The sequence below is a fragment of the Perca flavescens genome, chromosome 12 (assembly GCF_004354835.1).
Source record: "Perca flavescens isolate YP-PL-M2 chromosome 12, PFLA_1.0, whole genome shotgun sequence".
NCBI classification, from domain to species: Eukaryota; Metazoa; Chordata; class Actinopteri; order Perciformes; family Percidae; genus Perca; species Perca flavescens.
Window position 1 is genome coordinate 13,906,925 of NC_041342.1, and position 13,789 is coordinate 13,920,713.

At 41.0% G+C, this 13,789-nt stretch overlaps 1 protein-coding gene across 4 annotated transcripts in view; it reads left to right on the forward strand.

Annotated features, from left to right (window-relative positions):
- Positions 1-7,767: 7,767 nt before the first annotated feature.
- The window catches only part of pbx1a (pre-B-cell leukemia homeobox 1a), a 47,596-nt gene continuing 41,574 nt past the window's right edge, over positions 7,768-13,789 (forward strand). Inside the window, exons 1-2 of one of the 4 annotated variants that reach the window (XM_028592330.1) lie at positions 7,768-8,564; positions 9,346-9,419. In XM_028592330.1, the coding sequence (XP_028448131.1) occupies positions 8,377-8,564; positions 9,346-9,419 (262 nt within the window). In that variant the 5' untranslated portion in view covers positions 7,768-8,376. The remainder of the gene's footprint in view (positions 8,565-9,345; positions 9,420-13,789) is intronic. The other 3 variants (XM_028592331.1, XM_028592332.1, XM_028592333.1) reach the window with 3 other exon arrangements.

Below are 13,789 nucleotides of genomic sequence, written 5' to 3' on the forward strand. Positions count from 1 at the left end.
AGGCATATCGTTTTATTCTCTCATGCATATTCACTTCTAAGCCTCTGAGTATGCAGATTAGTCTTGTCTGAACAGCAGACTCTCCAATCACATCCTACTTTTTCTTTTTTCTTTTTTCTTTCTCTCTTACTGCACCCTGCTGTGCGTGAGTGCCGGCACAATGAATGTAACGTGCATGTATGTGTGTGATTGTAAGTGTGTGTAGGGGGGATTTTTTTTGCTTGTTTGCAAGTTCGGGGGCAGGCAGGTTTGAGTTGTGCATGCATGGATAAGTACGTGTGTGTGTGTGTGTGTGTGTGTGTGTGTGTGTGTGTGTGTCTGTCTGTCTGTCTGTCTGTCTGTCTGTGTGTGTGTGCGCGTGCATTTTGGAATGTGTGTAGGTATGTGTTTGCCAGACACATGGCTTTGTCTTGTCCTGGCACTGTGCTCGGCTCACCAGATGTTCTCCTTTTTTATCATCCTCCACTTGTGTCGTGTTCTTTGAGGTTTAGGGAATCTGTGTCGCTCACATTCAACTTGCTCTGTTGTTTTCCACTGTTTAGTGGAAAAACAACAAGCTCTTCAAAGCCTTGTGTAGCTTCTTTTTTTCTTCTATTTTTGCATAAAAGAAAATCTGTGAAATTTATGTTTTGGGTCCCCCTGTAGCAGCAGTTCGTTGTACAGCAGTTCCTGTTTTTAGAAGAAGATCATGATAATGGGCCCAAGAATTCGTTGTGATGCCCCTGTCCTCCTTCAACAAGAGGTCAGAGTGCAGGGATGCCTACAGAACAACTTCCCTAATGGTAGAGGGGATGCAGCATTTTGCTCATGGACACTTCAGCGGGGCAGATGCATGAGGAGGAGAATTTGGAAATGAATTGCATGTTTACGTTCACCTGCTGTTTCACGTGGGCATCAGGGCTTGATTAGAAAGCTAGAATGAAAAAGTCAGAATTGAAAACCACTGCACAACACTGCAGTCACTCCCATGTGGAATTAAATCAAGCTGTCACCTGGTCAGTGCCACCACACACACACACACACACACACACACACACACTCTCCCACACACTCCCACACACACACTCCCATCAACAAACACAGAGAGCTGTCAAATAAAGCATCCTTGTAATTATGGGAGGGGGTGAAATTCAGATTTATTTATTCTAAAATGAAGCCTACCGATCGACAGAGGGACAGCTCTCCTCCATCTGTCATCGTTGAAGCCACACTTGTCTGACACAGGGATTCATTCATCTTGTCGTCTTTGACAGTCGGATTTTCCCGGCGCACTCCCATCAGGAGTGGCACAGGATTTTTGGAGGCAGACTAAAAAAGAAAACACTCTGTGACAAGGAGTAGGCTCTTTATGAATGCAAATGAGTCTGGGAAAATTCACAGAGCAGCTAGCAGGCTCCGAAGCTCCGGCATCCGTCAAACCCCCCGCCCCCACCAGGCATAGCCCACGCTTTGCCAAGAGGTCTAAGGGCTTACAGGGGCCCTACAGCAAGAACAGACACACTCACGGAAAAGGGCATGGAAATCCTGTGGCTGACACACACTGCGAGTGCCACCGGTGACTATTATTTTCACGGAACTGATAAGCTTACTGTTTTTACATGCCATCCACAGAATGGCTGGTGGGTTTTTAAGTTTTATTATAAAACATTCATCTCCTTAACCCTCTGTGTGTGTGTGTGTGTGTGTGTGTGTGTGTGTGTGTGTGAGAGAGGATGCGTCACTTGTATCACTTGACATTTGGCTCCCCTTTTATCCTGTTCCAAGGATAGTAAGTCAAATGCTATGTGACAAGTCAACCCCTTCATATCAGTCATCCTTCACCCTGACCCAGCCTCAGCTGCACAAAGACACATCCAGCTTATCCACACTAAAAATGATCATTAGCTACAAGATACAGGCAAATCTGCCGGGCTAAAGACAGGAATTTGTTTACTCCGATTGGAGGAACAAGGAATAAAACAGCATAAAATCTTAACTAGACTATTCTTGAGTCCCAAAATGTGATTTCCTTAAATAAATGCACAAAGACATTAGTTCACCTGTTTTCCAGAAAAGAAAAATTGTGCATGTTTTTAAAGATTTCTGGAATCAAGTTCCAGAAAAGTGGTTACTGAGAAAACATCATGTTCATTGCCAGAACTGAATTAAAGGGGCACTATGCAAATTTTACACATAAAGATTAATAATGAGGAGTACAAGGGAGTTTTTAGAAAATAACCCTGATGGTATCATCAGGAGACTACAGCTTGGAAATGACACATTTATTTTAGCAAAAAGCCTATAATATAACCTGTGGGGTTTTCACAGTCAACATGTTGAGTTGTCGTACAGTGTAGTAGGAAGAGTACCGGTGTTACCATGTTTTATTACACAGCTTGGTTGAATACTTCTACTGCTACTACTACTACTACTACTACTTCTGATTGGTCAATCATGGCATTCTGCAGTCAGCTAGTATAACAGACCGTTGCCATGGACAGAGTTTTAATCATAGACTCTGGCGGACCATTTAAACCAATATTCGTGCTCATATGGAGCTCATAGCGCTGATCAACGGATCAGAAAGGGAGAGACGAGGTGGAGGTAGCGTATATACATGATGTTCCGCTTCCGGGATCGCTCCGGTGCTGGCGGAAATTCCGGCCGGATGTCCGTTACCATCCGCTTTCTTTGTGTTGTAATTTTAAACTCCAGTCGATTTATGAGGACTATGGTGAACTGCTCCTCCGATCTCTGCGGGGTAAATCCAGACAGCTAGCTAGACTGTCCAATCTGAGTTTTCTGTTGCATGAAAAACAACCTCTGAACGTACACATGTTCCACCTAAACAAGTTCCTTCCCGAGACTATTTGGCAGCAGCACCATGGCTCCGTCTGGTGCTTAGCACCGCCCAAGAAGATTGTAACTGCTTTAAAGAAATGCCAATAAACCAGAGTTTTTCTCCCATCCCAGAATGCTGTGTGGACTAGCCAGGCCCCCAGTGCGGTAATGTGAGACTAGGTTGGAGGAAACAAGGATCACTAATCGCATCGCTAATGGCAACAGTGCAAACTGCATTAGCAAGCTTTAGTTAGCTCCATGGTTAGCCGCCGGAGAGCCGCTCTCATCCGCTTCAAAGTTAACCGTCCCCACTGGTGTCATCAGCAGGTAATCTCTGTACGAGTAGCAGTGTAATAAGCTGTGTAGTAAGCAATATAATGTAGAGCCAGCCGGTCATTAATGCAAATTGAACCCCTTCATGCTAATTCAAAACCCCTCTGCTTCATGTTGGGATCCTGCATCACCCACTCTGGGTTTTAATTTGCCATAATGACCGGCTCGCTTTACATTATACATTATATTTACATTATCCCTTACATAACTATTCCGATGGCTTGGTTCCGTTTAAGTGGGGCAGTGTCATGATGGTGGGACAGTGAGCCAACATCAAGACACCGTGATCGGCTCTGAGGCATCTTTGACATAGTGGACACACTCGGTATTGCAGGATCATGTGACGCACACACTGGTCCAAAATTACTTTTCCCCATGCACAATCATTACAAAAGGAATAGCTATAAAACGATTAATATATTTTCTGAACATCACAGACATCCTGAACTGACTCTTTTTATTATTGGAACTTAATTAATTCAGTTTAATAAAATGTCTAGAAAGCCATATCATTAAATTATGTTATGCCATTTATGGGAGCGGGGGCCCAAGGAACCAGGACCCTGAAACTAAAATAGCTAAATAGAATTCAGCCATCTTAATTTTATTATTTTCCGACTGACATGTCTCTAGTAGTAGCAGTATTGTAGGATCCAGCATGACCTACACTAAGGAATAAAAATATAAAGCATATATATTTTTAAAAGGACATCTCGACTTCTGTTGCGTCACTTTTGACAGTGAATGTCTCTCGCAACTCCCCCAACTTTATGGAGGTGTGATACTAAATATCTGGGGCAATCCTTAAATGAGATGATTTATATTTAACATCAGATTAACGACTGGGCAGCTGTGCAGGTTTTGCTTTTTACCTAAGGTTTGTTTCCAGGACCTCCTTTGCTTAAAGCTATTCTGAGGTGCAAAGAAAACTGGAACTGAGTTCAAAGAAGGATGGTCAACAGAGGCAGAGCAAGGGCTTGGAAACGCTGACTTGGCTCCTGTCGCTTAATCTATTTGAGGTGTGATTAAAGTTTAATTCGTGCTCATCTCCTAATGCTGGCCCATGTGTGTTTTTCAGCAGTGGGTCGGTGAGTAGTTTCAAGCTGAGCCCAGGTCTTTTCTCTCTGTCTGGGCCTTACTTTATTCATGCCTGAGGGACGCCAAGAGCTGCAAACAACTGAATTTTTCATCAAGGTTACTTCCTGGAGAGATGTGCCATGCAGTTGTTGCTTTCTCCCTCGGTGTGTTCCTAGCTCATACATAACTTACCCTGCTCTGACCTGCAGCTCTCTCTGGGAGGAGTTGTTTGACCCTGGTCCAGATAGGAGGATGTGTGCTGTGGAGTCAGCATTTGTGTATGTTCTTTGTTATGAAATATTGAGCTTTGGTTAGATTATAAGATATGTGGTAAAACCTTATTTTAAATTTTTCAATTTAGCATTCATAAGCAGTATATTAACACGTAATAAATACTTTATAACACGCTGTAATGTAGATGAAAGCAAATATGAGTTTTTCTTATTATTTTTTAACAACTATAACTCCTCTTATGAAGCACCCATAAACAGTCAATGATTACTTGATAACATAACTTAGTTGTAATTAAATGCAATGTTTTCTTTCTATTAACAATTTTAAAACTGATTGAGAATAATTTGTATGTGTATAGTTCATAAATGCTTTATACAGCTATGCTCTACAGTGTTATCAAGTATGAATAGTTGAGAAATACATTAATAAACACAACAATAAATAGCAAAATAATTAAGATTAAAATGTCCTTATTTTTGGTTACAACTACATTAAAGTGTGTTATAAACCATTGATCAAGTGTTTATATACTGCTTATTGATGTTAAATTAGGTGGACCATCCAAACATATTACGTGAGACCTTTTATTATTTTGGCTTGTGTGAAAAATTAAGATAAAAGCAGCCATTTTCCAATCTCAAATGTATTATAATCCATGGTGTATTCTGTCTTCTTCCATATTTATCAGAGCAGCCTCACTGGATGATGGTAAACACACCACAGCTCAACAAACTCAACTAGTTCACATTTCTTTTGGGAATTCCAACATGCTTGGCATTAACATTTATAAGTCTCTGAAAAACAACTCTGCAACTTCTGGAGAAAAACATCTATTTATAAGAATATTTTTACATCAAAATATATTTGCAATTATAATCAAGTCCCACTTATTTGCAGGATTATTAATGCTGCAACAACACATTTGGTTTTAATGGAGGGAAAATATGCAATGTCAGATGATTTTTTTCTCTTTCATTAAGGCTGCAAATACTTCTTTTTCTGAAATACAGCCGTCAGAGCCACAACCAAGGTCTCATTTATTCTATTCAGAGTTTACTTTCCCAAAGCATCCATGAGCATTAAGGTAATTTCTGTCTATTGGCTTACAGTGGAATAAATTTGAATTTAGAGCAAAGAGAATGAGCTCTTTAGATCATATTTCACACTAATCAATGGAGCCCTTGATTTTTAAATCTGCCCTAAGAAGACTGATGTGTGGGAGGTATGGATCGGGATTTGAAGAATCAACCTCACATCAGATTGTGGTGTTATATTTGTTGTTTTATAGACAAATTATTGAGTCAGACATATAAGAATAATAAATTATGATATTTGTCATGTCTGATGAATATTCTTTTCCCATTGTATGCATGTTTTTAACTGAACAACCATCTCCTTTAAGGTCTACAACACAAAGATAATTCTCTGTCATTATGACCCTGTTAAATAGGGTATAAAATAAAGCCGGATGGCTGTTGGACTGAAGTCTTCCATTTCAGGGCTGTACTGTGCAGTCTTGCAGCTCCTTAGTGTCAGACATTATCACCACCACTACCCTCAACCTCACCCTGCCCCTTGTGACAATTACTGCCCTACCTCCCTATTCAGCACGTAATGAGAAAACTGACTGATCGATTTCTGTCCGGCCAGTAAAAGAAGGGAAGGAAGCATTTGGATATAACCGAGACCAGACTCTGAGGCACAGAACTGCAGCATATCCATACTATGATTTAGATTGTTTTAGGTGTTAATGGAGGATAATTTGCATTCAATAACAAATAACAAATATAACATGTTTGATGCAAATTGCAGTTTAAACACAGGTCTAATTTATTTAAAAATGTTTATTTCATATTCATTATTGATTAATCTGCAGATTTTTTTTGTTTTAATTGTTTGGTCTATAAAAAAAACGTTAAAGGAAAACCTGAAAATATTCAGACTTGAGCTTTAACTGGTGAATTATTGCCATTTTTGCATGAAAAATGTTTAAAAGAGTACTCTGCCGATTTAGCATTGCACTTCGATTACATTGTCTGAGTTACGATGGACAGTTAGAATTTTTTTTTAAATGGTCAAAATTGATGCAGCAGAATCAAAGATATCGTCGTAGCGTCGGACCTAGCGCTTACATAACCCACAAAGCAACCTGGTCGGAGATTTGAGTGTGTTACGATAGTAGTAGTCTCGCATTGCCCTCCTCCTCCACAGCGCTGCGGAGGAGGGTCTGGCTAGTCCACACAACATTCCGAGATGGGAGAAAAATTTGCTCTGGTTTATTGGCATTTTTTTTAAACAAATCACAATCGTCTAGGGCGGTGCTAAGCGCCAGACGGAGCAACGGTGCCTCTGTAAAATAGCCTCGGGAAGGAACTTGTTTTGGTGGAACGTGTACGTTCAAAAGTTGTTTTAGTCGTGCAACAGAAATCTCAGATTGGACAGATAGTCTAGCTAGCTGTCTGGATTTACCCTGCAGAGATCTGAGGAGCAGTTAACCATATAAATCCTCATAAATCGACTGGAGTTTAGAATGTCAACACGAAGAAAGCGGAAGGTGATGGACATCCGGCTGAAATGAGGGACATCCGGTGGAATTTTCGGCGCCACCTGAACAATCCCTGAAGTGAAACCTCGTCAATATAGACTACGATAATAGTGACTAATGTAGCCTCAAGCCGCTATCTCCAAGCAGAGGTGAGGAGCTACAAAGGTCTGGTAAGCTCACTTCTTTCTGATTTTTGTTTTCATTTTCAAACTTCTTAAGACCAAACTGAGACTGACTCAAGTGACATCACTTGGGGATATTTGTCAGATTTTGCACAACTCCCTTTTGGCTTTATTATACACCTTTTTTCCCCACACATACAGTAGTGCTCTCCAACAGACTTTGAGGTGTTAAATGTGGAGAAGTTGCCCTTCAGTGAATTATCAAAATAGTTCAGGATGTTTAAATTACCGGGCCATCAGTACATTTGCTATAACAACTGTTGTGGCCCTGTGTTACAACTAAAGGCTTGTAAAAGTGCTCCCCACAAACTAATAAATTCATCTTGATTTATTATTCCCTTGACTGATTACAAGGATGTAAATATTCAGCTGGAAAATATATAGTCAGGGTGACAAAGTGTCTTCTACAAGCACCACCATGCGGTCCTGTTGGGTCAGAGCTTCACTGCCACTCACAATTATTTATTAGGCTCCATATTCACTCTCTATCCATCACTGTATAGCCACCCGGTCCGGTCACATCTCTTTATGTTTATTACAGTGTCCCACCTTCCCGAGGAGGATGATTGACGTTTTCGGAGAGGACCGAGGTGGGACTTGCGCGCTCCTTCTTCTCCAATCGTGGTTCGAGGGGCGGAGGCTTTCCATCCATACTCTGATTATGAGTCAGTTACCAGACATAAGCGAAACAATAACAGTTGGTGGTTACTTTGTATCCAAAACCTTGAAAGGCAAGTTGAGTCTTTAGCGCTTTTTAGCGCAGCAAGCTCTCGAGTGCAGGCTAAATCGGAGGTTTCATAAGAGGAGCTCAACGCGCTCCACTTTTAATCAGTTAAGGAGCCTTTAGTGTTCAATCGTGTTTTTTTCTTTCTTCCCTACAGTAGCGGTGCAGGAGTGGCCAAAGCTAAAAGCAGCGATTCAGATCAGATTTCACCTAAACCAGCTGGGAGAGACACCGAGAGAGAGAGAGAGAGGAAGAGAGAGAGAGAGAGAGAGCAGAGAGCAGAGAGAGGGTTTGTCAGTCTCCCTCCTCCCAAATCCAGAAAAGCTTACCAAGGAAAAAGGAGGAGTGTCTGGGCTGAGAGAGACGCAGAGGAATTTCCGAGGATATTTTCTCTTCTTTTCCCCCCCTCTTGATATTAAAAAATTAAAAAGTTGGAGGCGAGGCAGCAGGGACCGTGGTCAATGATGGACGAGCAGCCTCGGTTGATGCACTCCCACGGGGTAGGCATGGCCGGACACCCTGGCCTGGCGCAGCATATGCAGGATGGCACGGCGGGGACGGACGGAGAGGGAAGAAAGCAGGACATCGGAGACATATTACAGCAAATAATGACCATCACAGACCAAAGCTTAGACGAAGCACAGGCGAGGTGAGGCTATACAAAAAAAAAAACACCCGTGTTATTAATCTGAGAGCGGAAATATTAGCCAATGCTGTTGGGGTTGCGAGGGGGGAGATATTAACATTGTGATTTGCGCCTCTAAATGAATGCAATTACGTCCAATGAAGTGCCGTGACTGCGCGAAAGCGAAAAAAAAAGAAAGAAATGAGACCCCAAAAAACTTGTCACGATTCATATTTGATTATTTGAAACAACTTTTGGGTTAATATTTGTTTTTAAAACTGTTAGTTATTGTATGGTTAATGTAGATTAGGATGATCTGCTGGAGCAGTTATCACGCTAGTTTCTCAGACACTTCTACATTGTTACCGAGGAGCTTACGGTGTAATCCTGTGCTATGATAACATGTTGCAGATCAGTAGTGATCAAAATATAATGCAAAATACATTTGAGGCATGTTCCAGGTGTAGTGTAACTGGGTGGATTTTGCTGCATATTATGTTGCAAGGAAAGGTTTTTAATTCTCTAATTGTGTATTTATGTGACAAAAATAATTCATAATTCAATTGTATCCCAAAGGTTATGGATTCAGTCCAAATATTCATATTTTTCTTTGCTTTGCCTCCTGGATGTTTTATAAATTAGCCTGCTTATTACAGTCAAAACAGCAGGAGAATCTGGGGGAAAAAAATCATGCTCATAATGATAGTTTGTGATTTAAGAATGCCCCACTCTTTTAAGTGGCTTTGTTACTATTGCCACTTGTTAGAATATTGATCTAGAAAGGGATGTCCTGTCCTCTTTTTAGGAAACATGCACTGAACTGCCACAGAATGAAACCTGCTCTCTTCAACGTCTTGTGTGAAATAAAGGAGAAAACAGGTACGTTGTTTTTATTTATTTTGTTTGCTGGATTGGTTTTATTTTGCCTACACTTACTGATACTGATGAGAATATTGTCAATGTTATGGTCAAAAGCATATTCCTAGTGTGTCTTCTTTTCTTTATTTTGCAAACCAAATATTTTATTGTTGAAGTTTATTTTTTTTTTTGAAGAATTTAGATCATGGTCATCATTCCTCTCTCAAGCCACTGTACATTTATTTGGCATAAAACAAATATATGTTTCTTATGATTTATGACACATTTTCCCTGACAAACGTCACACACCATGCATGTGAACAGCACAGGCCCCAGATGAGGTGCCGTCATTGGACAGGAGTGTTTTCATGCCGACATTTGGGCTTTGTCACTCCTCTCTCTGTCTGTTTTCCTTGGCCGAGTTTGATGGTGTTTGCTAAGTGAGCTGTTTTAAAATGCAGAGGCAGGTCAGAGGGATTTTCTGTTTATGTTTGCAACAAGGGTCAAAGTCATGAAAAGGAATGTGTGAATTATCACTCACTTAACAGCAGATTAAAAGAACAGGCATTAACATGATGAAAGCCTTGGAATATTCTCTGAAAGGATGTGGCAGAGCGCTGTTTAAAAGGCGGCTTTTCAATGGAGGAAATATCAAATACAACCTTATCTGTGAACACCACTTTGAAGCTGTCGCTGAGGTTATTGAGAGAGCCTTGCCACTTTGTCTCGTCGGTTGCATTCACTGCCATGGCAGTTAAAAATATGGCTAGTATGGAGGCAAAACCATTTTCCTTAATTTAACATGAACTCTTATTCACCAACATTTCATTTGTATGAGTCAGAGTTTGGCGCAGGTTTTTCAAAACAAAAAAAAGTAGAAGAAGCCAGCAGACACTTGTTCGCCAAATTTAAAGGTTAAAGAGTGCTGTCTGTGAGGAGGAAGCTACAGTAGGTTGGGGCCCTGTTTCTAAATTGCAAGGCTTAAAAAAGTGAGAGAGTAATGCCTGGCTCTTTGTAAACTGTCTGGCGTCTCCCTGGGTTCAACCAGAGTTCGTTTCCAAAAAGAAGAACAAAGTGACTTGGACCTTTTCCTGGCTTTTCCCCCTGCCTCTCCTTTCTTCCCACCGTTCTTGGCAACCCGGGATTTCACAGAGCTTCTGACGAGACGGAGGCTCCCCTCGCCTGCAAATTAGGACCAAGTTTGGAAATGAACATATTTCAACATTTTTATTCTCTCTTCTTTATGGATTGAATCAGCTATTTTTAGTCAGTGTTTTTGAAAAACATGCTCCAAACCACAAATCAGCAAGCCCTAAACAGCTGCGTTGTTTTGATGAAGCCAGAAAAGCCTTTTAAAAGTTAAGAATAACCCAAACAATTTATGAGAGAATGGAGCCTTAATGGCTGCCTTACTGTGTCCTCCCTGTCTATGTTTGAAGAGCTGAGCTGCGGCTCATCTTCGCCCATAGGAGGTTTGTGCAGATGAAACTGAAAATCCTTTCACTGCAGTGACAGAGGAAATGACTCAAACCTTCACCATGGCATTTACAGCCAAATGTGCTGAGTGCAGTGTATGCGAGCGAAGTACAGCCTGTAATTTGTCAGGTCTTTTTTATATTCTTTATAAAGAGTCAGCTTCTCCTTGCTTTTTACATTGCAGATTGTCTTTGAAAAGAAGTGCGAGCAGGAGAACATGAGTGGAGCAGTTCAGATTTGAAGTAGCCCTTCTCCTCGACCTTTTACTGAAGAGAGGAGACATTTCTTAAGATCATATATCATTTGTTGCATGCAGTTATTCACACGTGTGTTGCATGTATACCTCTTCATGGTATATCAGTGCTGTGTGAGTGTTGACAGCAGCAACATGGGACATTGCAGCAGCGAGGTGTCCCCTGGCAAGCAGCTGACAAACAAGGCGGGAGTGCATGCCAATAGCCGACAGAGCAGGCCTTAACTGATGACCCCACCCGAATCCTTGTATATGTGTGCCAGGGTCGGGCCCGTGTCACGGCGGGAGAGTATTTAGCAAGCTTAAACAAGCTCAGGTTCACATGCTGGCTTATGGAAAACCAACGGCGGAGGTTTGTGTTACCACTTACAGACGTTCCTTTCGGCTGCCAGTGTTGTTTTTCATGTTTCCTCTGACTACTGGCCCCTCTGTACTTAAAAAAAAACTAACTATCATCATTGTTTCTATAGTTCCTGTGAAGCACTTAGAATTTGTTTTCCTGTCCTTGCTTCACATCCTGTGAAAAGAGTTTGAGTACGTCTTTGTTTGTGTGGAACCATTACGGCGAGGGAAGCTGGCACGTCCAGGTTGACTAAGTAAGAGAAGCCAGACACCAAGTCAGTGTTTCTGGGTGTCAGATTTCAGGCCAACTCTCTTCCTCTCTCTCCCACTCTGTGTCTCTCTATCTGCGGGCCTGGGACTGTTGCGTGTGTCAGCAGCCTCACTACCCCCGTGCAGGCTCGGGTCAGATGGAGAGCTCCTGCATGACTAATGTGATCAGACGGATAATGCATTACATCGCTTGAACTTATCAAAGCTGGAGACCTGCTGAATCAGTCGCTCCTGTTGCCCTGCTAATTAGACATGTACACACATTCATTTTAGATATTCACACTGGTTTGGTCTGGTCACTTTAAAGGCTCCTGCCAGGAATGTTGGGAGAAGTAGTTTTCATCATTAGCACAAAGCAAAATTTTTCTTTTGATAACTGTCTTATCTTATTTTATTATCGATTATTCTGCACACTACTTTGTTAATAATTTAGTGTTTAATCTTAAAACAAAAGACCAAAGTGACGTCTTCGAATGTCTTGTTTTGTCTGACCAGCAGTCCAAATATTCAATTTACAATAATATAAAACGGAGAAAAGCAGCAATTCCTCACATCAGAGTGGCTGGAAGCAACAAAGGTTTGGCATTTTGCTTCAGAAACGACTGAAATGATTAATCAATTAAATTGCAGATTTTGTTTTGTGTGACAATGAACTAATCCATTAATCAACTGAGTGTTTTAGCTATAGTAGGTAGGCTTGAAATAAATGTAAAGGTGCATGGTGATAAAATGTCAAATTACTATTTATGGTATTTCCTATAACATGAAGATTAAACGTTGACGGAAGTACTAGTTGAGCTCCCATGAAGCAGTGGATGGACTGGTCACTATGGCTCCCAGTGCTGCTGTTTTTCAGCATTTAATTGACATGGCTGTCCATGATGAGTTCAGGGGTTAGTGTTGCCTCTCTTTGTTACTCTCCTCTCATCTCCAGTGACAGATGGAGGCATTAGTCTCCAATGTGGCGCTGTCCTGAAACTAATGGCTATGTCCTTGGTTTCCCCGCACTAGCTGGGAGACTGTATATCTGTCCCTGGCTTGGAAGTGCCGAAGCAGCAGTTTATACCCCCATGTTTTAGTTTCCACGGAAATAAGGCTGAACAGGACTCTGTCTGTTCTCTCATAAATTACTTCAAATAAATAACTTCAAAACGAGTGCAAAGTTTTCCTGAGAAAATGTTGCTGGGCTTTGATTTGCGAGTTTATAGGAAACTATTCCTCCACTTACCAGAAACTCTCCTCTTAGTGAATAATAATAAACATGTAATGTATTATTGTGAGTAGCGGTAATGTGCTGATCGTGAGTTTATCTTTGCTTTTAAAGTGAGTTATATCAAACATAAATAGACTGTATTCCATTTTACCCACTGGCATTTCCTCTATATCCATATTTATATTCACTACATTATCAGTGCACTTCAGAAGCAACAGTGTGTATTTTTGCTGTTCCCTGTCCTCTGATATAAACTCACTTGCAATTAGGACAGCTAATATATTATGCAAATGTTGACTGGCTTAATTGAGACATGTTAATCATGTTTTAAGAGGCTAATTACAGCCCTGTATATCTGAGGTGGGAGTTGTAATTAGCCACGATAACAGATCTGGCTGTAGTATGGTCATATTCTGTGTGTCAATGTATGGAGAGGGAGTGTGTGTGTGTGTGTGTGTGTGTGTGTGTGTGTGTGTGTGTGTGTGTGTGTTTGTGTTTGTGAGAGCATAGCTATGTCGCTAGGTGTATTTTGTGTTTGTTTTTAGCATTTTGTTTCGGCAATTGTGACAGCTATTTTCTGCCTCTTTCGTCCTTTAAACAAATGAAAAATTAAGTTAGAATTTCTGCTTGGTGTCTCCATGCATGCAACTAAGTGTTTGTCCATGTCTATTCAATGTTTCAGATAACTATTTTCCCCTACACGTGCATTTTTCACATTTCGCCTTCATGAAAACAACAAGAAGGGAAAACAGAGAAACAGACATCTATCAGTTCACCTATTCAACAGAAATATGAATGCATTGCATCTTTATCTATAGTTTGTTTCCTGAACTTCTC